The following is a 12,400-nucleotide window of genomic DNA, read 5'->3' on the forward strand; positions in this document are numbered from 1 at the left end:
TTCATTAAAATTATCCTTCAATTTTTTATTTTGCCTTCATCTCATAAGACGCTTAATCATTCCTTTATCATATTATAATTTATACTATTTTATATTTAGTATTTTAAAAGGCTTTAAAATTAGATTAAATGTTGACACTTTTTAAACTTATAGTTAATATAAATGCTACAAATGTGTTATTTTTAACATTTTATAATAAAGATGCCATTTGATAAATGTTTTAATTATAATAGACAGCCTAATTAAAATAAAACTCAGATACTATAGGAGCAGTGCTCAAACAATGCAAAATTGCCAGGACCACTTTTAGAACAATAAAACAAAACACCATCACCCTTTTTTTGTTTTAGAGGTTTTCTCCTCCTGGTTTATAAAGAGGGAAAAAGGTTGATTAAAAACAAAATCAAATAGTATTTAGAAGTCTCCTACAGCCACGTTGAGGGCTCTTGCTAGATCTAGTAACATGAAAAAGAAACAGGCACTATGAAAGCAGAATTATCCATGGGGTCTACTGGCAGGAGCAAGGAATCTAGGGAATGGAAATGGAAGGTGACAAGTGAAAGCTAGTGAGCACCCTATAGTTATTCTCGTTCTAATACAAGGATGGATTTTACAGTCCAGAATGGGGCCGGTCATTGCCAGTTCGCCTGCTCTGAAAACTTGTGTAGTTTTGGTAGGTTTGGGAGCGGTAACTAACCCGTGGAGACTCCTGGTCCGACGGCAATCCATTCTGAGAGATCTGCTCTCCTTTTCCGTCCCTGTAAAGACATAAAAACACAGGTTTAGAGGACTGTGTTTTACACTTCTTATACACATTCCATTGTTTTTACATCTTGGTAACAGATACATCACATTACTAAAGCCAAAAAGACTGAAAATATTGTTAATATAACCGCATATCCGTACGCAGAATGTCTGGTCATTTTTAAGGACGTACAAGATTACTGCTTTGACGTTCATGGGAAAAACAGTAGTTTAACTAAACTTGACAATTCAAAATGGAAAATAAAAATGAACACAATACACATGGGATTAACCTTGGCCTTGGAAACTGACATTTTCATTTCTCCAGCCCTTGATTATTCATTTTGCTGCTATAAATATAACTTAATATGCAAAACACAGACTTCTAATTTCAGACAAATTAGTAACAGACACTTTGTCCAAAGAATGCATTATTTTTAGTATCACCCATCCTGAGTGTATTCTACTTCTACTAATGTATTAGAACAGACTCCTACCACTGTTGTGGTGACTCGGAGTCCTCTGCAGGCTGGGGGAGGGGCTCTGGTGACGGGGGCTTCCTTCTCCTCTCCTCTTCCTCTTGTTGTCTCCGAACTTCCAGTAATTCCAGCTGCAAGACAGGCAAGGCAATTTATGGAAAATGTTCTGCAGCATTCTTCTTATACATACGACATTGAAACCGAAACTCTTCTGAAGTTTCAGCTTTATTACTTGACTGTGGAAACTTTTTTTTTTTTTACTTTGGCTAACCTTCAAACTAGTTGACAAAAGTAGTTCATAGATAATGAATGAGATAATTGAACAGAAACAATATCTAGCTGTATATACAGTAGCTAAAAATATTTTATGCTCTTTCACCAAACTGGTCTTTATCCCATGTTAGAAGTGTATATGGAAACTGGGTAGGGTTGAATATGTATTTATTTCCTCTTGTGCAGTTGGATGTGTCAGCATCCTCAAGGATGTTTTTTTTTTATTTTTATTGAAGGATGGTTTTGATCAAAACAGCTGTCCTATGCACATCCTCTTCATATATGAGCTCCCAACACCTCCCACCTTCAGCAGCTGCTGGTGAAGCAAATTAACCACCTGCTTCTAATGGAGAAACACTCACTGTTGTCAGTCTCTCCAGTGCAGAGAATCTTTCTTCCCAAGTAGCTGCCGACTTCTCAAAGGCCTCATGTCTCTTAATCAGCTTCTCTACCTCATCCACACTCAACCCAATCTCTCGGCTGGACACGTAGGGCTCCTGCCCCAACAGCCAGGCTTCCGCCACACCAGCGTCCCGGGAAAACTGGTGCACCTCCAGTACTAGATGAAGGAATCCCATTATATGAGACAGCTCAACGCAAATTGTACAACAGATTTCAAGACATGCATTCCAGAGCACTTTAAACACAGATATAAAAAAAACTTACATTAATCTTGTGTGCAATAAGATTTTAGTACAGATAATAAGAATGCCACATCATCTTTTAAATATGATCTCTTGGCTTGCATACAGAGTAAAAAATAAAAAAAACTTACTCAGTCTTAGCCATTCCCATCTGTCTTCCCACTTGTCAATCATGTCTTTTCTCTTATCGGTCAGCTGTAACAACTTCTCTTTAATCTGTAAGCGGCAAGTGCAAGGGCATTAAGTAGAGGCTAAAATATGACAGGGGCATATTCTATTTTTAACACAAGAATCCAGAGTAACTAGTAATAAAACACACTTTAAAACACAGGAGGATTAAACACTCCTTGACTCCCATGTGGTCTTAGACTGTGATCTGAAACCTAATAAGGCTTTAACTCACTGTGAAAAAAGCAACACAGCAACCATTTGGTGAGTCAGGCCATCTGTATCTGTTTTACGGAGCCCCCCTTTTCTTATTCACTATGTGAATAATGATGGCATGACAATTTTGAATAAGATTTTAGAATATCCATCCATCCATCCATCCATCCATCCAAGCAAGCTGATTTGGGATACAAGTGATTTTTATAACAGATACAAGGGAAAGTGGTTTTTATTGTGAACTACGGTACTCTCCATATATCACCAGAGTAAACAATACCGGCTTTTTCTAGTTGCAACTCAACTGAAGCTGAAGCACATCTGTTGTCAAGAGATTAATACAGTACCTCCTCTGATGCGTAGTGTTTCCGTGCCAGGAGAGACTTGCCAAGCTCAATGCAGGTAGTAAAACTGTCGTTACGGGCATCAATCTCTGCTTTAATCCCCTGGTGGTTATTCATCAGTAACTCGACCGACGACACGTCCCTGCAGAGGAAAACATCAGTAGTTAAACAAATGTGTAATCATTAGCCAGCTCACTAAAACCTCTTTACAAGGAACCAAAATCAATTGTTAAAATGTGTTTGTGTGTACATGCTTTTATTTCTCAAATGCAAATGATGAAATTCATGACATTGAATTGACCGGTTTAAGTAGTCTTACATAGTGCTGCTGATATCTTCCATTCCTAGTGCTCAGGTGACCGATCCACAGGTAACCCTGACTATGTTCAACAGATTTCGATACTTGGCCCAGTTATGCAGTCATTGTAATGCTTCTGATTTCTAACCAGACTCCTACAAGAAGGATTTTTACTTGGTCAGGAGCTGGTAATACATACACAGTATGCAGTCGAGTTAATTAAGAAGGTATTTCAACAGTACAGTTTCATGACAAAGAGTGAAACTCCTTAGTAAATGACTGTAGGGGCCTGGCCAAGTCAAATAGAAACCTGAATGTGTGCCTATAAAGTCCTTTATAGAGAGACCTCTCCTCACAAAGTACAGGACTGTGTGTGTGTGTTTCAGTCCTTCTTAACCCTGTTGGCAGGTGTATCCATACCTCAAACATACACCTCTGTCAGGTCAAAATTTACTAAGTGGACTTTTGGAATATGGAAGTCACCGTGTTTTGTTTCTTTGCAAGTAAAGCAGCTGCAGTAGTGCTCTGGAATACCGCCTTTCTCTTTTCTGTGAATCTAAATGCCTGTCAACAGGCAAGTTTCGGTAGTGATCTACAGTAATGTTGCAGGACATACAGAAGAGCTTACCTCTACCGCTGTGTAAAACTCCTGCTGGATACTGCTTTATGTGATCTGCTGCAGACACATTTTAGCCTTTTTAGAGACATCCATTTTCTTGTTTACAGTGTGTAGTATTTTAATTTCCCACTTAGATTGCATATAGTGACGTGACAATCACTGCACAGCACTGTGCGCATGGCGAATATTACAAGCAGCCACATAGCAGAGCTGTACAGTTTTGTTAATGTAATTTTTTTTTTAAAAATGTATGAAATACAAATTATGAAATTATTTTTATTTCTTAAGAATATTGTAAAAATCGCGGTATTGGGCTAATTTCACGATTTCCGCGCAGCCTGTGAAATCGCGATTCTCACAGGGCCCGAAGTATATTGTAACTGACTTACATAAGGTCAGTATTTACATCCCACAAGCAAGTTCATGAACTGCTGTGGCTAGAAATAATTTTTTTCCTCCCTTCTTAAGGTGGATTTTGTGGATTATGGGATGAATGCAGAGCATAGCTGGTTTATACTTTTTTTCTGTAAATCTTGTATATGGTGTATAATCATCTGTAAAGGGCTGTGCTAAGGGCTCTTCATACAATATTATTATGTCATGATGATATGAAGGTAATACATCCAAAATAAACTGCAAACTTGAAAAATCGAAATGTCTCCTACCAACATTCAGAAAGTTTTTGCGTTCCGATGAAGAGGGCAAGTCTGGATCTTGTATAAAAAAGGATTTACCACATTAATAATATGGCTACTACAGGAGCACTTGTATTACATACGAAGATTTAACCATTCATAAAAAAATAAAAAAAGAAGGTCATTCATTGACAAATTGTGTTCAATATAAAAATATCCCAAATCTCCTAACCATGAAGCCATACCCAAATATTTCATTGGGAAAGTGTAAGATGGTAGGACAGCAAATGAGTTGAGCTGCAGTCATTGAATGAGGTTTCAATAATGATTGGGAGATGGAGACCTGGTTTCTCTTGCATACCTGGGTTTTTCCTGGGCCTCGATCAGACGGATGACGTCCTCCATCCACAGCATGAGGTCTCGAACCATGCTGAAGAAGCGGAACTTGTCCCCGGTGTCAAACAGTCGGACCCGACGGCCCTCGCAGGAATCCAGCAGCATTTTCCAGGCTTCCAGCACTTCATTCTCCCTCTTCTGGATATCGTCAGCCTTGTCTCCTGCATAGGCGGACTGAAGACGGGCAGCATCCTCTTGCAACTGTCTCACCTGGCAAAGCAACAGTGACAACAAACATACTAGTAGTGCTGCTGACAGCACAGCAAGAGCAATCAAGCCTATCAGAAAAGTGCACTTGACCTCTTCAAAACTAGGCTCATGTGTTTTTACTTTAAACTCCAAATAAATTGCGGTATTGTACATTTAAGAAAAAGTTATCGGATGAATCTGCAGTTTAAAAACAACCCCCCGCCCACAAAAAAAGGCTATTAAAACATCATAATTAGCAAACAAATTGGGTGCTGCTGGAGAACACGGGAAGGATATACCAGGGTTCAAGTTAGAACTGATTGGAGAATGACAGTATAGTTTGACAGAACAACATTTCAATTTAAGTTTTATGCTTTCTTTAATTGTTAAGCATTTACTGAATTGAGTGTAAAAACTAACTGCAACCAATGAACATTTACTTCTCTCAAATGTTTAGACTACCTTTATAAAAACCTCAGTGACAAGCAAATAGGCAAAAATGAGACTTATATAACTTTGACATTTGAGTTTTCATAGAGCAGTGGAACACAATTTCCAGCTCTGTGTGACCTTTGATTCAGTTTCTGACATTTACACAAAAAACATTAAGTTGCAAATATGTAGATATATAGCCAAGACACTGTTATGCATCAATGAAACTACTTCAATCATAAAGTCAATCAAAACAGCCTCACAATAGTCCCACCTAACTAAGTAGAATCGACCCAAGCCTTAAGACAGCCATCCAAATTATTTTTTAAATACAACAGAGACTTCAGTCATCACTATCTCCTACAAGCAATTTGATTTTCAAATAAAAAGTCATTTCCAAATTTCTCCTATAGGCAATACAGAAGATGAAGTCTTAACCACTTATAAATAAAGAATTTGTAAGACAGGAATACAGTTGAAATACCTGTGTGCCCAATGCCTGGATGTCATGCTCGAATGTTGTGTGCATTCGCTGGAGTGCTTCCACTGTGTTCTGGTCTCGTCCCAGCTCCTCAGGCAACTTCTTGTGTTTGTCGTCGATGCGCCCAAGGATCTCCTTGGCATCGTGATAGAATTTGTGCAGTTCGTAAGAGGCGGCCAGGATCTGTGTTCTAGTGTCAATGAGCTCCAGGAGGTCTGCCCAGGCCTCATTGAGACCGTCCTTCCACTCTGCGATCGTGGCAGCGTCGGAATGTCCGGAATTGATCAGCTCATCCGCCATGTGGTTGACGGCATCTACTCGCTCCTGCCCGATGTTGCCGGTGTCGCGGGCAAACTCACGGAAACGCTCTTGCAGCATCTGAGATCAGACAAAAACACAATTTTTTTAATATATTTTAACTAAATATACACACGTATTGCTTTCACCACAAGAAACTGCTTATTGTTATTAGGTGCTACATGTAAATCATATTAATAACAACTTCACATGTACAAATTCAACATCTAAAATGTTTCATCTATCAAAACTGTGATATTTATAAGGTAGAGCCTGGAGTAAAGAGTAAAATAAAGTACATTAGATAGATATACAGGGGATATATATGTCAATTAACTATATGCTCATATCTCTGGATTGATGTTTTCTGTGTTTTGGGATATTGCTTTGTTGTAACAATCTGTGCATGTTTCGTTCTTCAAACCTTTATGAATCTGTACAAAAATCTTAAAATCAATCCAATAAATCTTTCATTATTCGGTGTAAGAAAACAATAAAAAAAGGCTTACAGTGACGTGTTCGTAATCTTGTCCCAGCTCGTGTGACCCGGCCACCACTTCCCTCTCTGCGATCCACTGTTCAAGGTCGTCTACCTCTCGGTTCAGCTGGAAGAGCCGATGCCTCTCATCCAGCTTGCCCCTCCTCTCTTCAGACAGGTCCTTCAAGCCGGCATAGAGTTTGTCCACCTGGGATTGTCGCATGCCGATACGTTCACTGCAAGGGCAAAAATCAAACCGTCACATTAACTGGCTATCAGAATGAGCTTGCCACCACGTTACCACCCACACAGAAATAAGAACATGCAATTCAACTTGAGAGACCCCAAGAGAAATATGGAGACAGTATGGAAAAACAACCACTAAAGATATTTTGTTTTAAAAGCATTACAGTTTTTGTTGGCTTCCGTCCTACTACAATGTAATAACTTAACCCATTTACTGCTCGGTATTTGAGCCATTTCCTGTATTTTTAGTGGCACGCTGTAACAAATGTTCCCACGCAGTTAGCATTCGTTGCTTCAAGGTACAGCAATAAAATAAGAGTTGCGATCGTGGACAGACCTTTCAGGATGTCCAGCTGCTACCAATGCCCGGCTGGTCTTAGAGAGCTGGTGCACTGTCTCAGCATAATCTTCTACAGCCTGCTCCAAGATCTGGTGTTTCTTCAGCATTGCAACTGCGCTCTGCTCATCCTAAACACAGCAGTGAAGAGTTTATGAACAGCAGAACATCAGGTTTAGACATGTCTGGAAGTTGTTCTGCATCTTATGACATTGCATATATGGAAGGGAGGCTGTTGGATAAAGTGGTTAAAGCCTAACAATTTACTGAAAAACCTTGGGAAAGCAACACATCAGTTGCTCTCCTTGTGTCTGAATAGCCTGCTAAAACTGGGCATAGGCCTCATCGTGAGTTTTTTTTAAAAAATTTTATTTAACAGTCACCAGTTAGTTTTTTTGTAGTTTTCCAATTATTTTAGTTTAGCTCAGCTCACTGCTACCACCACCGCGGCTGACTCTGGAGCGGCGTAGATAAGCACACGCTGTTCTTCGAAGCGTGTGCCGTCAGCCGACCACTTTTTTTCCCCACACTGCAGACTCACCATGCAGCCACCCAGAGATACAGCGTCAGAGGACAACGCAGCTCTGGGCAGCTTACAGGCAAGCCCACAGACGCCCGGCCAGACTACAGGGGTCGCTGGTGTGCGGTGAGTCGAGAACACCTTGGCTGACCTAAACCTCCCTCCCCCCTGGGTGGCACTTGGCAAATTGTGCGCCGCCCCCTGGGAGCTCCCGTCCTCGGTCGGCAAAGGAATAGCCTGGACTCAAACCGACAACGTCCAGACTATAGGGTGCATCCTGCACTCTACCCAAGTGCTTTTACTGGATATGCCACTTGGGAGCCCCCTGCAAATTATTTTTTTGGCTTGATGAAGGCAAGTCAGAGTTCTGTCACTGTGATAAACTGTAAAACAAACTTCAGTTTGATTTTCCAGGATGTCACCACTGTAACACGATCCTTGCCAATGGCACATTAAGTTAAAAGGTTATGTATTTTGTTATCAATCTATACAGGTTGATAAATCACCACCACAGGATGACTTCTTTGGGTGATATTTAATATTCCTCTACAGCATACAGAAGAGTGTATGATTGTGTCAGATTCAGACTGTATTATTGTAAAATATCACATTTTAATCTTTCACTCTACAATTACAACAAGCCAAAACACCAGATGGCAACCAAATCATTTTAAAGCTCAGGAGATGTGCCTTCTTAACAGGTAGTGCTGCCAGCAGTGGTTTCCATAGAAACAGTGATTGCAAGGGAGAAACAAAGACATACGCTATGGAGCAGTACCAACCTTGGCCTTCTCTTCCGACATCATGTACAGCTCCTGTTCACTCATCCAGGCCTCGGCCTCTGCAGCGTCGAAGTAGTACTGCTGAGCCTTGTGGGATTCCTCCAGCCGGGCGTGGCGTTTCTCCGTCTCCTCGATCATGAGATTCCACAGCTCCTGCAGCCCCGCCAGCCTCTGTCGAATGGCTTCAGCATTGGGGCTGCCGTCAGTGAGAATGTTCTGGCTCCTCTCGAAGATGTCGTCAATACGTGGCTGATGGCCTTGGATTTCCTTCTGAAGAGTCTGTATTTGAGAGGATATAAATATTGAGTTGGAACCAGTCTTGGATTTTAACATAAAATCAACTTTACTTAGTGATCAAAATGGAAGGCAGTTACTACCATAAAACAAAATCAATAAAAAAAACACTATTTTGTGTTCATACAGTATACCGATTATTGAGCAACCACTAGCTTATGCTTTTTAACATAATAAAATGGTTAAAATGATCAGAAAAATAAAAAAAAACATGACAACAAACTCATGTACAATGATTAGGGCTATATTTTTTTCACTACAAAATTGGCATATCGGGGTCTAAAAATGAGTATTTCCTCTCCACTTACCTGATTTTTCTTGATAAGAAGCTGTACGGTTTGTAAGTTGTGACCATGGTCTGTGGAAGTTGCAACTGCCATTCTTTCTTCAACCCACAACTGCAAAAAAAAAAAAAATGTAACCGGCAGCAAATAAATCCCCACAAACATAGTACCAGAACATATCTTTGTAGACGAGCCCCATTCTTCCTTATTGCTTGAGCATTTTGACCAAAGACATTTCTTACCAAGGAAAATTAAATAAAATAAAATAAAAATAAAAAAGTCAACCTACATTTGCAGTGAAACTGTAAATGCTATTGTGCTGAATCATGCAGACATGAACACAGATATAAGAATTTTTTGTGGGCATGTTTAAAGAAAAAAAAGAATAAAAAAGCAACCCTTATTCTTTGTAAAACAAGCCCTTTTTGTGGGCAGATCACACCAAAATGTAATATAACTGAATGCTCTTGTGTTTTTTTTTGTTTTTTTTTAAAGAAAATGTATGGAAATAGTGAGAATTATGCAAGCCTCCTCACAAAGCCTCACCTCTCAATCCTGACCTGAAGGACCATCCCTTCTATTTCTCCCTGGGACTTTATAAAGCACATACCATCAGCCTTCGAGAAGTGAAAGGCTGGTGCATTATCCCACTGCATCACATAGACTCCCAACAACAAGGCTTTTCAGATACTCACAATCTCATCCTCCACATCTCTGTTGAACTGGTGAATCTCCTTGGAGGCCATGAGATAGCTCTTCCTCTGCTGGAGTGGTGCCAGCAGCTCATTGAACTTCTGCTCCACCACCTGCCTCCTGCTGTCCACCTCGTCTGTGTCTTTACCTTCCAGACTCAGGACCTGGGCCTGGCCCTGCAGCTCCTCCACCTCCTTCTTCCGCACCTCCACTTGGTTCTCCAGCATCTAGGGGGGGGCACATAGAAACGAGTTACATTGTATATAGAGAGAGAGAGAGAGAGAGAGAGAGAGAGAGAGAGAGAGAGAGAGAGAGAGAGAGAGAGAGAGAGAGAGAGAGAGAGAGAGAGAGAGAGAGAGAGAGAGAGAGCAAATAGCATAAGTTGTCTTGCTGGGAGCAGAGAGAACAGACCGTGTATCTTTCATAACCTGCTGGAGTGATTCTGATAATGGCTCCAAGTATATTCGTCTTCCCTGTTTTCCCTCCAGTTTCTACTGAAAGAGTTGTTTAGCATACGAGAGAGGCTTGTGGTACAATAGCACCATCTAGTGGGTGAGTGTACATTTTGTTCCATCAAAGTGTAAAACATCGGGGCTTCAGTCAGTGTGTTAAACTATATAAATAATAAGGCAGCTTGGTATATTAACAAGTGCTGTTCGGCATCCCCAGCCCCTTCACACTTGTACATCTATTCGAAATAAAACCCCACCTGCTGTTTCTTTAACAGAATGCTGACGCTGGTCAAGTCTTTGCCGTAATCGTCGGAGTGGATCTGTCCCTCCAGACCCATCAGCCACTTGTCAAGGTCAGCACAGCTCTGGGTGAACAGCTCTGCCTTGTTGGCATCGAAGAGACACTGTGCCTTGGTCTGGGTGGTGGATTCCAGGTCGTCCCACATTTTGTGAAGGGATGACATCTTCTCCTTAACAACTACCTCAGTCTCCGGTTTCTCTGCAACAAGCTGCATTCCGTCCTGCAAAGCATAAATGCACCTACATCAACCACTGCTGATACTCTTTAGCTGATTCTTCGCTCACGGAAAATGACAGAGAATGTTAAACTACAATGTACAAAACTGAACTGAAAGGACACAAACTCTGTAAGTTGAGTGTTTAAAGGTCATAATAAGAAACATCATTTTTCAATAATATCAGAAATACCTTAAATAACACAATAACAAATACAAAAAATAAATACAAAAATCAGACGACTCAGGAAACGGAGGCTGAAACATGCATCCTCCGAAACGTGTTCCTGCCATTTTTCGCACTGTGGATCCACAGCAAAGCCACCAGACCCATAGTGCCGGAGGACAACACAGATCTGAATGGCTCCACTACAGACCCGCAGGCGTCCTATCAGCCACAGGGGTCGCTGGTGCACGGTGAACAGTGGATTGCCCTGCCAACCTAATCCCTCCCTACCAGGGCGGTGCTCAGATCAATTGTGCACCGCCCCCTAGGAACCCCCGGTCACGATCAGCAATGACATAGCTTGGATTCGAACCTGCCATCTCCAGGCTATAGGGAGCATCCTGCACTCCACACGGAGCGCCTTTGTTGTTCTAGATTTTGTTCTAGATTTTCTTTTAGAGAAATAATGTTTGTTTATTGGTAAGACATGTATGACTAATATCAGTCCTGGCGTAAAAATTGTGTATCTAGTTCTGGCATCCTAATCATTTTATGACCCACTGTTACAACTGTTTTGCTTGTCTTGTTTTTGAGCACTACAAAAATAACATGAAAGTTTACAGTTTCTCTCCGAGGGATACCTTTTCAATTTTGTCCAACCACTCCTTGTTGGACTGCAGCTCGGCCATGAACGCCTGGTGTTTCAGCCATTTGCTATGCAAGTTCCTGGCTTCGTCATATGACATGTCTTGCGCTGTAAGCATCTTCTCATTGATCCAAAGGGACAGCTGGAAGACAAGGAAAGCGATTACAATGTGTGTCAGTAATATCTGTTGTTGTGAGCTGCAGGTGATCAGTTACACAGTGGGCTAATTATCCAGACCAAACTGCTTTAAAGGGCTAGTGTCACAAAACAATTCTCTTGCCTAGATGGCACTGCTCCTTATGTGACACTTATTCTTCATTTTAAAAATCTGATAATTTTGGTGCTTTTAAAATTCTGTTTTATAAGATCTTCGAAGAACAATGCCTTACTTGACATGACAGCATATGCAACTCAGTTTTCATTTGCTCAAATATATAAAACCAGAAGATACCAAGACTGATGTGATACAAATTTCAATGTTTCACAAGGATGGCAGGGGAGGAAAGGATTAGTCTTTTCAGGTTGCAGCTTTTTTTCAAAAGGGGGAAGTTACAACAAGTCTAAAAAACATATCTTGTACCTTTGAACATGCTAGTTATGGACTATTCATGACAACATACCTCCTGGCAGTCCTGAAGGAATTTCTGCAGGTCTCTGTTGTCCTTGAGTCTCATCAGGAGTTCACTAGCAGCCTCACGGTTCTTTTTATGCCTGTGATTCACACAAAAAAAACAACATGCTTTAGCTGGATCATATTAATCTACTGAAATAC

At 40.8% G+C, this 12,400-nt stretch overlaps 1 protein-coding gene across 6 annotated transcripts in view; it reads right to left on the minus strand.

The window, feature by feature from the left end:
* The window catches only part of LOC117403121 (spectrin beta chain, non-erythrocytic 1), a 106,003-nt gene that overhangs the window by 7,911 nt on the left and 85,692 nt on the right, over positions 1 to 12,400 (minus strand). For all 6 annotated transcript variants that reach the window (XM_034005133.3, XM_059024483.1, XM_034005134.3 and 3 more), the window contains 15 exons: positions 12,249 to 12,339; positions 11,624 to 11,770; positions 10,559 to 10,822; positions 9,852 to 10,076; positions 9,181 to 9,270; positions 8,579 to 8,857; positions 7,277 to 7,407; positions 6,725 to 6,929; positions 5,922 to 6,296; positions 4,782 to 5,026; positions 2,872 to 3,010; positions 2,272 to 2,356; positions 1,859 to 2,055; positions 1,242 to 1,354; positions 698 to 758 (listed from right to left, as the gene is read on the minus strand). In XM_034005133.3, coding sequence (XP_033861024.3) covers positions 698 to 758; positions 1,242 to 1,354; positions 1,859 to 2,055; positions 2,272 to 2,356; positions 2,872 to 3,010; positions 4,782 to 5,026; positions 5,922 to 6,296; positions 6,725 to 6,929; positions 7,277 to 7,407; positions 8,579 to 8,857; positions 9,181 to 9,270; positions 9,852 to 10,076; positions 10,559 to 10,822; positions 11,624 to 11,770; positions 12,249 to 12,339 — 2,647 coding nt within the window. The remainder of the gene's footprint in view (positions 1 to 697; positions 759 to 1,241; positions 1,355 to 1,858; positions 2,056 to 2,271; positions 2,357 to 2,871; positions 3,011 to 4,781; positions 5,027 to 5,921; positions 6,297 to 6,724; positions 6,930 to 7,276; positions 7,408 to 8,578; positions 8,858 to 9,180; positions 9,271 to 9,851; positions 10,077 to 10,558; positions 10,823 to 11,623; positions 11,771 to 12,248; positions 12,340 to 12,400) is intronic.

This window comes from Acipenser ruthenus, chromosome 5 (genome assembly GCF_902713425.1).
Source record: "Acipenser ruthenus chromosome 5, fAciRut3.2 maternal haplotype, whole genome shotgun sequence".
Lineage (NCBI taxonomy): Eukaryota > Metazoa > Chordata > Actinopteri > Acipenseriformes > Acipenseridae > Acipenser > Acipenser ruthenus.